At 46.9% G+C, this 15034-nt stretch overlaps 1 protein-coding gene across 1 annotated transcript in view; it reads left to right on the top strand.

Annotated features, from left to right (window-relative positions):
• The first annotated feature begins 12812 nt into the window (after window positions 1–12812).
• The window catches only part of TCEA2 (transcription elongation factor A2), a 31179-nt gene continuing 28957 nt past the window's right edge, over window positions 12813–15034 (top strand). The window contains exon 1 of the mRNA XM_056844409.1: window positions 12813–12891. Within this exon, the coding sequence (XP_056700387.1) occupies window positions 12823–12891 (69 nt within the window). The 5' untranslated portion in view covers window positions 12813–12822. The remainder of the gene's footprint in view (window positions 12892–15034) is intronic.

Genomic DNA, 15034 nt, shown 5'->3' with positions numbered 1-15034 from the left:
AATTAATCGCTTGGTCAGAAATGCTGACTCCTTAAGTGATGTGTTCAGGTGAGGAAGCTTACAGAACTACCTGCACCTGGACATTGTCATGATGGCTGACCGATTAACTACTAGGGCAAGGCACAGCCTTGCATTCCAGAAAGGGGAGAGGTTAACTAGCACCAGCTGGGGCTTACTCCCTCCACAGAAGCAGTTTTCAAAAGGAAACTTATTTTTCTGGTCTAAAATCCTAATAACACAGAATTCATAGGCCTCCCAGGCCTGAACCAAAAGAAATAATACAATCCAAGAATTTGAGGGACCTCAACTTCTTGACAACATCATATTAGGGTTGCCAACCTCCAGGTAGTAACTGTACAAAGAGGCAGCACGTGGCTCAAAATAATAAACATCAATATCAAAAAACTACAATTGTGTTTGAAGTCATCAAAAGTAGTAGAATTGTGCATTAAGCGTAAGAACTGACTGTAGGGTAAGTTTTTCCGGAAATGTATTGCTTATAACAATATCTTTTTTGGTTTATATTCAGCCCGGGAGGCTTTATTTTTGTTTAGCTCTTTGGCTTTCCTATATTTTCAGCCTATTGGCACTGCCTTAAGCCCTGCGAGGCTAGCCCTGCGAGGCTATTGTGTGTGTTTTTCGACACACTTTTCATTTGTTTTGGTGGTCTATTTTCAATACATTCATTTGTTTTGGTGGTCTATTTTCAATACATTTGACAGTAAGACAAACACAATTGTTGTTTTTTGATATTGATGTTTATTATTTTGAGCCACGTGCTGCCTCTTTGTACAGTTACCACTATTTTCAGCATAGGTTCCTTCAACCTCCAGATAGTAGCAGGAGATCTCCTGCTATTTCAACTGATCTCCAGCCAATACAGATCAGTTCACCTGGAGAAAATGGCCGCTTTGGCCATTGGACTCTATGGCATTGAAGTCCCTCCCCTCCCCAAACCCCGCCCTCCTCAGACTCCACCCCAAAAACCTCCCGCCAGTGGCGAAGAGGGACTTGTGGCAACCCCATATCATATCCTGCTGAACTCTTTCCCCCTTCTCAAACTCCACCCTACCCAGACTCCACCCCCTCTCCAAATCTCCAGGAATTCCCCAACCGGGAGCAGGCAACCCTAGGCCAGCAACATCTCATAGGCCCTGGATTTAGGGCAGAGCAAATCTAAAAGGTGGGAGAGAAGGGGGCTCAATAATGAGTAGGGTTGCCAAGTCCCTCTTTGCCACAGGTGGGAGGTTTTTGGGGCGGAGCCTGAGGAGGGTGGGGTTTGGGGAGGGGAGGGACTTCAATGCCTTAGAGTCCAATGGCCAAAGTGGCCATTTTCTCCAGGGGAACTGATCTCTATCAGCTGAAGTGGAGATCAGTTGTCATAGCAGGAGATCTCCAGCTAGTACCTGGAGGTTGGCAACCCTAACAATGAGAGATTATTCTAATTGCATATTCAGTTCTTTGCTCCTGTTTTGCTGAAACTCTGGGAAGCATGTGCATAAGACTGTGGGGAGGGGAAATGCTATAGGAAGCATTCAGTGGGAAGGGAAAGCCCTTGGTGAGAGCTCAGGAGCCCCCGCCTTCCCACAGCCAGCTTTGCAGTGGCGCCTGTCGAGAGGAGGATTTTGCAGCAGCCCGACGGGAAATAACCGAAAGCCGGATTTCTCAGGGTCAAGGACACCCGACGGGCCAAGAGGAGAAATGCTGGTGCGACTGGGGAGAGGCGGAGTTGGCAAGGAAGATGGAGAGCAAGCCGAGGGGCTCACACTTTATATCACTGCAACTAGGCCGAAAAGGGGGGGAACCTCACAAGATAACGTATACATGACATTAAAGGATAGCGTGGTGTAGTGGTTAAGAGTGGTGGGTTGGAGCAGTGGACTCTGATCTGGAGAACTGAGTTTGATTCCCCACTCCTCCACACGAAGCCAGCTGGGTGACCTTGGGCTAGTCACACTCTCTCAGCCCCACCTACCTCACAGGGTATCTGTTGTGGGGAAAGAAAGGGAAGGGGATTGTAAGCTGGTTTGATTCTCCCTTGGTAGAGAAGGTCAGTGTATAAAAACCAACTCTTCTTCTTCTTCTTAATTGGCACATACAATGCTCACCACACCTTCCTGCTCACACAAGGCATGAATTTACCAGATCAGAAGTTCTGGATTCTCCACATTACATTTTCCTACCTAACTACTTCGGCATTGGGTCAGCCCCCCCCCCACCTCGGCTCAACACTCTGGCACAGCCCACATGGATGTACATTCACGTGACAATGTCCAGAGAACATAAATCTCAGATGAAGCTGTCGAGAAATCCTTAGTTTAAACCTCACCTTGGCCGCTAACTCGCTAGATGGCCTCAGGTAAGCCACTGTTTCCCTAGCCTCAGTCTCCTCAATCTGAAAAATGGGGGTAATAAGGCTCAAAGCAGGACTACAAAACAGGATTACAGCTGAACATCAAGAAGACAAAAGTAATGACTACAGGAGAATGACACAACTTTAAGGCTGACAAGGAGGAAATTGAAATTGTTGAAGATTGTCTATTCTTTGGCTCCATCAACAACCAAAAGGGAGACTGCAGCCATGAAATCAGAAGGAGATTGAGACTGGGAAGGGCAGCCATCCTTTAAAATTTTAAAGCTATATTTAACGAATTATAGTTTAATGTGATTTTTAATTAAGAAATAGACTAACAGGTAGTTTTTGTTTACTGTCATAACACTTCGCCGGAAGTCCAATGGTGAAGGGCACTTTGGTGGGTGGTTGGGTATGGCGCATTAGGGACCAATGTTTTCAAAAGAATAGATAGTAATTACTAATGTACTAGTTTCGGTCATAATGCGTTGTACATGCTTTTTTGTATTGTTTTTTCTTTTTTTTCATATATGTATTATACTTATAATTTTTTTCCTTTTTTTCTTTTCTTCTTTTTTTCCTTTTTTTGTATTCTTTATTAAAAATTCAATAAAAAAATTTAAAAAAAAAGGAAGGGCAGCCATGAAGAGGCTAGAAAAGACTCTGAAATGTAAGGATGTGTCACTGGCCACCAAGATCAAGTTAATTCATGCCATCGTATTCCCTATTGCTATGTATGGGTGTGAAAGCTGGACATTGAAGAAAGCTGATAGGAAGAAAGTAGACTCCTTTGAAATGTGGTGTTGGAGGAGAGTGTTATGGCTACCCTGGACTGCCAAGAAAACACATCAGTGGGTTATAGATCAAATCAAGCCTGAACTGACCCTAGAAGCTAAAATGACTAAACTGAGGCAATCGTATTTTGGTCACATTATGAGAAGACAAGAGTCACTGGAGAAGACTATCATGATAGGAACAGTTGAGGGCAGCAGGAAAAGAGAAATGGATTGACTCAATAAAGGAAGCCACAGCCCTCAATTTGCAAAATCTGAGCGAGGCTGTCAAAGATAGGACAAAGAATCAAACCATCATACAATCACCTTCCCTTTCCCTCCCCACAACAGACACCCTGAGAGGTAGGTGGGGCTGAGGGAGCTGTGACTAGCCCAAGGTCACCCAGCTGGCTTCATGTGTAGTAGTGGGGAAACAAATCCAGATTAGTCTCCGCCGCTCATGTGGAGGAGTGGGGAATCAAACCCGGTTCTCCAGATCAGAGTCGGCCACTCTTAACCACGACATCACGCTGGCTCTCTTCACAGTCACGCCCTTTCACACTCATGGTCTGCTGGCTTTGCGAGAAGCGAGAGGTCGCCAGTCTGCCGGCTGAGCGAGAACCTTTCTCCTCTCCCTGGGAATTCCGGCTGCAGCAACGGGTTGGCTCCTGCAGAGGTGGGGTTTCCTCCTGCTCTGTCTCCACCCAGATGTGCTGGCAAGGCTCTTCTGTATTCAGGGGGCGAAGCCAGAGTACACCATCACAGCTGCTTTGTGACTAGGGGCATCAAACTTCTGCCAGATGATAAAGCTGGCTCTTATTTGGGGTGGGAAGGATGACTGCTGTAAATAATTGGATGCAAGTATTTTTCTTTTGGGAAGTGGTGGCTGGTAAGAGGACAGGGCTCCAATGCCAGGAAATTCCTGGTTCAGCCAAGGATCCTGTAGGCAGCCTTCGACGAGCCATTGCCAGCCATACAATATGGGGAAACTGAATGACTGACTTACCTTACAGGGCTGTTGTAAGAGTCGGTGGGGTGTATTGGTTGAGAGCATTGAACAAGGTTTGAACCTCCATTCTGCCACAGAAACTTGCTCAGTGGCTTTGGGCCAGTCAAACTCTCTTAGTCACAGGGTTGTTGTGAGGATAAAATGAAGGAGAGAAGAATGAATGATGTCAGCCACTTTGGTTTCCCCATCGGGGAGAATAGTGGGGCATAAATGAAATAAATAAAATTCCTGAGATAATGTATGCGGAACACTTTGATACTATTTACATGCTAAGTATTGGCATTAATTAAGAACCAGGGCTCTGCTGAAGCTGGAGGGTGAAAGATTCATAACAGATAAAAGGAAGTATTTCTTCACACAACGCATAGTTAAATTGTGGAACTCCCTGCCCCATTATGTGGTGATGGCTGCCAACTTGGAAGGCTTTAAGAGGGGAGTGGACATATTCATGGAGGAGAGGGGTTTTCATGGCTACTAGTCAAAATGGATACTAGTCATGATGCATACCTATTCTCTCCAGGATCAGAGGAGCATGCCTATTATATGAGGTGCTGTGGAACACAGGCAGGATAATGCTGCCGCAGTCGTCTTGCTTGTGGGCTTCCTGGAGGCACCTGGTTGGCCACTGTGTGAACTGACTGCTGGACTTGATAGGCCTTGGTCTGATCCAGCATGGTTTTTCTTATGTTCTTATGACCAGGGCTGAGCCTAAAAGTCTACTTTAATGACACGTTTCAAAGTCTCAAAGATGCGGCAAGAAGCTAGGAGAGCATACTTCTCAGCATAGCTGGAGTTCCTTTTGCACACTGGGTGATCACATTCGGAGAGCTCCCCACTCTAATCCAAAGAAATGCATTTGTTCATTTACATAATTTTTACAGTCTCATAGCAGAAACTATCAAGGTAGTGTATAGATAAGACAATAATCCACAGCTCAACAAATCCCAGGTGATAGTTCGCCCCGGCACCTAGACATTTAATTGTGGAGCCTAATATTTTCAGCAGTGGTTTTATTGTAGCTTCTCTTGGCAATCTTCAGGGGAAGTTCACAACTTTTCCCCCATTTCACATCAGACTGCGTTTTATGTACAGCATAAAAATCCATGTGCGTGAAGTCGCTGTTTGTTTATATGTTTATGCCGTTCAGTGGTGGTAGATGAATTCATTTGTTAACCAGTTGCTTTGTATGCTGGCTACAATATTCAATTAAATGGAGGTTTTTTTAAAGGAATAATGAAATTATGAGAAACTGGGAAGGGATAAAGTTAGGGATTGAGGTTAGCTTTCTGTTGTGATGAGAACCTGGGTTACCCCCTATTTATTTATATATAACATGTTTATCATAGTTTGAATAAACTTATAAGACACCAGGGAATGTTTCATATAAAAACCAACTATTCTTCTACATTGCAGTTTTTGCTTTATGCAAAATGCCCAAGAAAATGCACAAATTTAGAAACACATTTTTAATAAATGAAACATTATGACCACACAATGCTTGTGTGTGGATGGCTCAGTCTAGGTTTATCTTGTTAAATCTTGGATGCTTATCAGGGTCAGCCTGGTAAGTACTTGGATGGGAAACCACCAAGAACGTCCAGGGTCGCTATGCAGAAGGAAGGCAATGGCAAACCACCTCTGTTTGCCTATTGGGTTGCCATACATCAGCTGTGACTTGACAGCACTTTCCACCACCACAATAAACACACAACAATAAAGGCATGTACAGGGGACTTGTAGCTCATTGCAAGTAGCCAACACAAAGTGGCAGCAAACATTGTTATATATTCTGCACTCCTCCCAGCAGCACGGAAATCAGAAACATTGCCTAGTTTGGTTTCCTTTGGATCAGAGAGCCGTAGACAATTAGGATCTCTTGGTAATATGTCCTTGATTTACAAATATGCAAGCACTACCGCTTCAGGGGAGGGGGGAGCATTCGCTGCTTCTGATTTTTGATTTAACCAAATATTTCCCTAAAACGAGGCTCTTTTCCTTTAGAAGGAAATGATGCATATATAAAAGGTTTCTTGTCCAACTTAGGTGAGCAAATCAATGCTCCTGGATACAATGGAATTAGTATAGGACAGCGGGTAGCATGGAGTTGTGTGGCTTTCATGTTACAATACATTGCAATCCATTTTTACCTATACAAATGACTGAACAGACTTCTGCCAAATGGGGGGTTTCTATTGGAAAAACAAGTCCTTAGGGGTGTGTGTGTTTGGGAGGTACCGTCAGACCTCATGAAATTCAATTCCTTGCTGCTGTGCTTCATAGAATCATAGAGTTGGAAGGGACCACCAGGGTCATGTAGTCCAACCCCCTGCACAATGCAGGAAATTCACAACTACCTCCCCCCCACACCCCCAGTGACCCCTACTCCATGCCCAGAAGTTGGCCAAGATGCCCTCCCTTCAAGTTTCCTGACTTCGTAAGGGTATTTCTTTCCCCCAGTCAAATTCTGGAGGAATATGCATTTGAAGCAATCTTTCATTTGAATCCTACTATATTAAAATCCATTTAAATCCTACTTAGGCAGATCATGAGAAGGAGGGCAGGAAGGAATGAGCGAGAGCTCGGCTCTCATGGCCCTTTCTTACATGCCCAGGGGAATGCTGATCGATCACCACCAGGGTTGTGCACATTGATATACCAGAACCGAAAATAAACTCGAAATTAGCCATTTCGGCAGTGTTCAGGTTTCAGGTTGACCGAATACCAAAACATGGGAATTTGCCTGAAGCCAAACAGGCAATTCCCGAAAAAGCCAAATAATCAGTTTGCAAGACTTCAGCAAGGCTGTTATCAAGAGGATGTTTTGGAGGTTGTCAACTTATAGGGTCACTATAAGTCAAAACAACAGCACTTAACACACACACCAAGGCTGCTTACCATGCTATTGCACCTACACAAGATTGCATTATTAGTGAATTGACAGCCGAGGCATCATTTGAACCTGGGACTTCCCAGCTTACACGAAACGAAAGAGGAACAACATGCCCTTTCCACAAGCATTTTTGAAGCCATAATGCAGCCTCTGAATGTTGCAGAGCAACAGATGTGTGAAAGGGACATACCCTTTCCTTCTTCCAGCCATTTTCCTTCTCAGAATCTCTCCTCTGCCCTGCTACTTTTCTACCCTGGGAATGCTTTTGATTAGAAAAGAAGCTATGCGTGGCCGCATGCCACCTCTAGCTTGGGCCTTTGCCATTTCACTCCACTAGCTCTTGGTGGGATGATCCTCCTGATTCAAAGTGCTTAAAAAACGCTGCAAATAAGGAAATGCTACTCCTCTTGGGTGAATTATAAATCTAAATAAAAATGGTTCAAAGACGTTTTAAGTACAGCCCTAGGAGGCTTTGAACTTGCTATTGGACAGGATGTATTACAGACAGCTTAGCTATACGTTTTTCATTTCCCTCCCCCACCCAAATCGCTAGATCTGTGTGTGTGTGTGTGTATGTTGTCAAGTCACAGCTGACTTATGGCGAACCCATAGGATTTTCTAGGTAAGAGACGTTTAGAGGTGGTTTGCCATTGCCTGCCTCCGTGTGGGCTGAGAGAGTTCCGAGAGAACTGTGACTGGCCCAAGGTCACCCGGCAGGCTTCATGTGGAGGAGTGGGGAATCGAACCCAATTCTCTAGTTTAGAGTCCACCAATAGTTAGTATTTTTAATGTAACTCTTTTGAAATAAAAGTACTGATTCTAAAAGGTTGATGCACCCCCTGCTCCGGCCCATTCCTCCCTCGTCAGAATGACTGAGCACCCTGGAATCTGGAAGAAAACCACATGTCGTTTCTGTTTGAGGTGGGTTGGTATACACAGTGTTTCCAGGAGTAGCTGCAGCAAGATATGTGCCTCTCCTGATGCTTGCTAGAGGAGGCTGCATGTCTTAAACCCAGTCTTTGGCCAAGTTCTAGATCTGCTTCTGGTTGAGGGAGGTTCTGCCACCCTATTTTTCCTTCTGGGGTCTCAATTTTGCCAGTTGACGGATGATTTCCAGGCACTGTACTGCTTCCAGATCCTGGTTTGGACATCTGCCTAATCCAAACTACATGGAGGCTCATTAATGGCCATTTATGCATGGGAGGTTTTGCCTTGGATTTGTGGTTCTCTAGATGCACATTTGAAGTCTCAAAACTCTGCATGGGGGCTTATTTTTGAGTTTTGAGAATTTGGATGGGGAAAATGGGCATCTAGAGAGTGCCAAATCCAAGGCAAAAGCTCCCATGCATAAATGGCCAAATTGTTTCTGACGTCCTAACGACAATCGCCCTCCAGAAGGTGAACGCGTGTAGATTTCTGTTTTGGCCAAGTTAAAAAGAAAGGAAAAGAACCGGTTTGATTCCCCACTCCTCCACATGAGCGGCGGAGGTTAATCTGGTGAATTGGATTTGTTTCCCCACTCCTACACATGAAGTCAGCTGGGTGTCCTTGGGCTAGTCACAGTTCTCGTAGAGCTCTCTCAGCCCCACCTACTTCCCAGGGTGTCTGTTGTGGGGAGGGGAAGGGAAGGTGACTGTAAGCCGGTTTGATTCTGCCTTAAGTGGTGAGAAAGTCGGCACTCAGCATATAAAAATCAACTCTTTTTCTTCTTCAATCCCATAGAGTCCAATTGCCAATTGTAGATCAGTTGTAATAGCAGATCTCCAGCTAGTACCTGGAGGTTAAGCAAAATGGTACAGCAGTGGCCAAAAATATAAACATACAAAGTAATAATCCAGTCACTATCGGCATATTAAAAGATTCTATTGGATATACAAATGAATAACCATATCACATCAACAATCAAAATACAATATGCAACAAACAAAACCAATGCAGCAGAGAAGTGTCCAAGCATGAAATGTGGAGCTGAAGTCCAGGTAGTATTCTATGATATTCCTTGGTGATCTCAAAGTACCTGGAGGTTGGCAACCCATGTGTGTGTGTGTGCATGTTTGGGTTTGTGTGAACCTTCTGAAGGTTCCCTGTTGAGAGTGTTCTTATGCTTGGACATATATTTCAGCACTTCCACCACACATCCAATCGCCTTTTCCATTCTCTCAACAGAAGAAAAGGGGCAACCTGAGAACGAGCAAGCAGCCGCACAAGGGTTCTTTTCTTGTATTTCCTCCAAGAGCTCCAGCAATGATACTGCAGCTTACCACTCTGTGCCACGGGGCATGAAGATTAGTAGACATGTTACCACTTGTTCCAAACAGTAAGGATATTGTGCTATTTTCATTGAAAAGGGTTGTGTGGGAGCATCAAGGCAAATGCAAAACAATACGGCCCTTTGATTGGCGGTGGTGGGAAATGCTGTTAGGTTGCAGCCGGCTTACGGGCAACCCCATAGAGTTTGCAAGGCAAGAGGAAAACAGAGGTGGTTTGCCATGGCCTGGCTCTGTGTAGTGCCAGACCATGGCACTACACAGAGCCAGCATGGTGTAGGAGTTAAGAGCGGTGGTTTGGAGTGGTAGAGTCTGATCTGGAGAACTGGGTTTGATTCCCTGCTCCTCCACATGAGCTGCGGAGGCTAATCTGGTGAACTGGATTTATTTCCCCACTCCTACACACGAAGCCAGCTGGGTGACCTTGGGCCAGCCACACTCTGTCAGTCCCACCTACCTCACAGGGTGTCTGTTGTGGGGAGGGGAAGGTGATTGTAAGCCAGTTTGATTCAGAGAAAGTCGGCATATAAAAAATAACTTTTCTTCTAGTGACCCTGGATATCCTTGTTGATCTCCCATCCTAGTACCAACTAGGGCTGACCCTGCTTAGCTTCCAAGATCTGATGAGATAAGGCTAGCTGAGTGGTTATGTAAAAAAGGTTCATTCTTGAAATGGACCCAAATTGTTAACAACCCACCAAAGCCTTATCCCACAGTTCAACAGTGCCACCTACAGGAATTGTTAGAGTACTGGTGTGCCCTCAAAGTCACAGCTGATTTATGGCAACCCCACCCCAGGGTTTTTCAAGGCAAGAGACTCATTCTCATATTCTGCACCTGTGCTTCATGGCTAAATACTTCAACAATTTAGCGGTGAATTTGAAAAATAAATAAACAAAAACATGAGAGAGACAGAGGGCGAGCACTGCTTTTCTGATGCTTCAGTACCATTATTTGAAATTCTGTAACTCCACCTGGTAAACATTTCAACCAACCCTTCCTCCGAACAGGAGGAGATGTCAAGGAGGAGGGTGACACTTCCCCATTTAATCTTCACAATAACCCTTTTAGGGTGGTAGAAAGTGCCGTCAAGTCACAGCCAACTTATGGCAACCCTATAGGGTTTTCAAGGATGTGGTGATGGCTGCCAACTTGGAAGGCTTTAAGTGTGGACATGTTGATGGAGGAGAGGCGTATTCATGGCTACTAGTCAAAATAGATACTAGCCATGATGCAGACCTATTCTCTCCAGGATCAGAGGAACATGTCTATTATATGAGGTGCTTTGGAATACAGACAGAAGAATGCTGCTGTTTGTGGGCTTCCTAGAGGCACCTGGTTAGCCACTGTGTGAACAGATTGCTGGACTTGATGGACCTTGGTCTGATCCAGCATGGCTTTTCTTATGCTCTTATGTTCTTAAGGCAAGTTGGTCAGGGAAAGTGTTAAGCATTCCATAATTTCTTGTGCTTCTGATAATAATGTTAATTCCCAGAAATAGGTGGAAAGGTGTTGAACGAGCCTCTTTTCAACATGGCAGTGAGCAAGATTGGCCCTGCTGGGACAAGGGTTGCCAACTCCAGATTGGGAATTTCCTGGAGATTTGGGGGTGGAGCCTGGGGAGGGTATGAGGCGGACCTCAGCATGGTATAATGCCATAGAGTCCACCCTCCAAAGCAATCATTTCCTCCAGGAGAATTGATTTCTATGGTCTGAACATCACCTGTAATTCTGGGACATCACCTGTAATTCTGGGAGATTGCCAGGTCCCACTTGTGGTTGGCAACCCTAAATTATTGATATGCATTTGTGCTGTGCCCATTCATCCCTGATTTAGACACAGAGCACCTGAATTTGGAACGCATCTAACAAAACATCATATTAGTTATACCTGACTATATTGGAATCTTGGTATCTAGAACTTTGGTATCTAGACTTTGGGTGTTGCTTGCTGCTTTTTCTGAATAACCTGCAAATCTGTGAAAGTCCAGACCCATTTTAACTGCTGAGAAGGAAGCATCTGCGACAGAATGTTAAAAGCCTGCACAACGGCTGCGGGAAAAGTTGCAGCTCAGTTTGGAAAGCAGGTTTCTTTTTATTCCAAGGCCAACCAAGAGCCCTGGCACTCTTTCTAAAACCCTGTGTGTGTTAAGCGCCGTCAAGTCACTTATGGCGACCCTATGAATCAGTGTCCTCCAAAACATCCTATCCTTAACAGCCTTGCTCTGGTCTTGCAAATTGAGGGCTGTGGCTTCCTTTATAGTCAATCCATCTCTTGTTGGGTCTTCCTCTTTTCCTGCTGCCTTCCACTTTTCCTAGTATGATTGTCTTTTCCAGTAACTCTTGTCTTCTCATAATGTGACCAAAGTACAACAGCCTCAGTTTAGTCATTTTAGCTTCTAGGGTCAGTTGAGGCTTGATTTGATCTATAACCCACTGGGGTTTTTTTTTGGGGGGGGGGGCAGTCCAGGGTATCCGTAACACTCTGCTCCAACACCACATTTCAAAGGAATTGACTTTCTTCCTGTCAGCTTTCTTCATTGTCCAGCTTTCACACCCATGCACAGTAATAGGGAATACGATGGCATGAATTAACTTGATCTTGGTGGCCAACGACACATCCTGTTACGCATCAGTAATGATGAGACCATCCTCCCTTTCTCCTCTTCAACGAGCTACAGTTTCCAAACCAAAATGTCTTTGAATCACAGCCTAGATACGCATTAAACTCAGCTTCTAGCCAGCTCCACTCTCCCTGGTCCAGTTCTATATTTGCAAGCAGAAAAGAAAGACCACAACCTCAACCACAACAACTAACAGCAGGGTGGGAAAATCAGTCCAGGGATGCATTTCAAAGGAACACTAACAGATGGTTTTTGGCGAAGTCTTGCATGGATCCAACCGTACTGCATCAAAGGCATTTTATTTCCTTGCATTTCCACAGCTGCGGCCTCTGCTTCGTGAAGCTCCATCACACCTTGGCACCACGCAGGCATCCTGATCCCTATTGTTTTTCACAGCTTCAGCTTCTCCTCCGCTCCATTCCCCTTTGCTTCTCCAGCCGCCCGGCTTGGTTCTCCATTCTGAGCTGTTCTGCCACCTCCTATTCGCCTCTCCGCAGAATTGTCCCGTCCACCGATCCCATCGCGCACCGTAGAAAATCTATCACGCCGCCCAGCTGCAGAGCTCTGAATACGCTTGTAGTCCTTTCCTCGCAAGGGGTGGGCCAATCCTTGCAGCCGAACTACAACTCCCACAGTGCCTCGCGGCACACACCCAAGCACCGCGCGTTGCTCTCTGGGAGCGGCGGTCCAGAGCTGAGCCCAGCGAGGCCGACGAAGGCGTCGCGAGGCGAGGCGGGACTACAACTCCCGGCGTGCCCCGCGCTGGCGCATAAACGGAGTCGGGCGGCTGTGAGGGAGCGTCCGTTCTTCGTCGCGGCCGGCCGGACTGCGGCACGGCTCGCTCGGCCAGCGCCCAGCCTTATTGTCCCCTCTCCCGGCCGCTCCGGGCGAGGAGGCGCCTTCGCCATGGGCGGGGAGGAGGAGATTGTGCGCATCGCCAAGCGGCTGGACAAGATGGTGGCCAAAAAAAGCGCGGTGAGTGCCCGGCGCCGCGAGCCCAACTGGCTGGCTGGCCGGCCGCCTTCCCTTCGCCGCCTGAGAACCCCGCCCCTTTGGCCCCGCCCTCCGCCGCTGCCTCCTCTGGGAATCTTCATTCACCGCCCCTTAACGCCCTCTTCCCCCTTCGCGCCGCTTGAAGAATTAGCCCCGCCCACAACCGCCCTCCGCGACGTGGCCCCGCCCACCACCAGCTCGCGCCTTTTAAACCCTTCGCGCCTTTTAGCCCCTCCCCAACGGACACCCCCTGGCCGTTTCTCTGATAAGCTCCGCCCTCCTTTGGGAGGCAGCCCCGCCTCTTTACCCCTTGTCTCCTCTTCCCAGGCTCTAGCCCCGCCCACCTCCTCGGGCGCTCTCTCCTATCCCGCCGTTGGCCTCAACGATGTGTCTTTAGCCCCGCCTGTCTGCCTTTCTCGCAGCCCGATTGGTTCCCCTCACGTGGCAAGCTCCGGCCACCGTCTCGTGCTTCCTTCCCGCCTTTGGCCTCAACGGTATTGTAGCCCCGCCTGTGTGTCGTTCTCGCAGTCCGATTGGTTCCCCTCAGATGGCAAGCTCCGCCCACCATATCGTGCTTCGCTTTCCCGCCTTTTCCCCCTCAAGCCGTCCACCTTTTGCCTCAGCCTAGTGGAGAATGTCCCTTGTGCTGGATGTAATTCATTGGCATAATGTCAATTTTGTCCCCTTGATATTTTGTAATTGGCTCTTCCCCTGAGGTTACTTGCATTTCTACTCACAACAACCCTGTGAGGAAGGCAGGGTGGCAGCACAGTGTTCCTTGTGTGATTAATGTGACTGAATTAGGGTTGCCAACCTCCAGGTGCTAGCTGGAGATCTCCTGTTATTGCAACTGATCTCCAGCCAATAGAGATCAGTTCAGCCGGAGAAAATAGCCACTTTGGCCATTGGACTCTATGGCACTGAAGTCCTGCCCCTCCCCAAGCCCCGCCCTCCTCAGGCTCCACCCCCAAGAACCTCCTGCCAGTGGCGAAGAGAGACCTGGCAACCCTATGGATGACCCTGGGTCAGTCGTTCTTGCAGCCTAACCTACCTCACAGGGTTGTTGTGAGGATCGAAAGAACTATGTCAGATGTCCCAAGCTTCTTTAGAGCAATGGTGGGATGAAGACGAAAGAAAGACTTGAATAATGTGGCCATCAAAATTCCATAGGTTAATGGCCCCAACAAGAGCATTAGAGCAGAAGGTCGGGGAGTTGAACTGAAGAATCGGCTGCTTCCACGTTTTAGTTTCAGAGGGTAGCCCTGTTGGTCTGCATTAGAACAGTTAGATTCAACTCCAGTAGCACCTTAGAGACATTATTTTTCCTTTTGGAGTATCGTTGGGACTCCCCCCTCTCCTTCCTTTTTTTTCTGTACCCTATATCTTTAAAAGCATATATATGGTTTAAGTTTTCAAGAGTTTCATGGTTTAAGCTTTCAAGAGTCAAAGCTCCCTTCGTCAGATACGAGTAGAAAATAACTTGACTGGTGAAGGGGGCATTGACTCCATGGGTCTCTAAGATGCTACTGGAGTCCTAGGGATGGGACCTGTGATTCCCCTAGAGTTACAGCTGACCTGCGGACTACAGAAATCAGTTCCCCTGGAGAAAATGGCTGCTTTGGAAGTTGGACTCTGGCATTATACCCTGCTGAGGTTCTTCCCATCCCCAAACCCTGCCCTTCCCAGGCTTCACCCCCAAATCTCCAGGAGTTTTCCAGCCCAGAGCTGGCAACCCTATTCCCCATTCCCCTGCCTGTGGCCAGGGGGGACCTGGCAACCCTATAAACTGGACCTGAATCTAACTGTTCCACGTTTTAGGTTTTTCCTGCCCCGTTTGTGGTTCCATGCTGAGGAAAACAGCTGCCTCTTTTAAACCTGTATATCTCTCCAAGGTCTAGTTTTTACTTGAGGTGGGTCATCTGGGGCCTGTGCTGTATTCGAAACCGCAAAAGGGAGCTCTAATGATAAAATACACCTTGCGCATGGAGGATGGTGGCTCATGCCAGGCTTGTACAGACCTCATTGCTTCACCTCCGTTAGGTGAACTCCCAAAGGACAGCATCTCACTGTAGGCAACAATCTTTATGCGTGCCAACCTCCAGGTGGTGGCTGGAGAGCTCCTAAA

This window comes from Euleptes europaea, chromosome 2 (genome assembly GCF_029931775.1).
Source record: "Euleptes europaea isolate rEulEur1 chromosome 2, rEulEur1.hap1, whole genome shotgun sequence".
In the NCBI taxonomy this organism is placed as follows: Eukaryota; Metazoa; Chordata; class Lepidosauria; order Squamata; family Sphaerodactylidae; genus Euleptes; species Euleptes europaea.
This window is presented reverse-complemented; position numbering and strand designations above follow the sequence as displayed.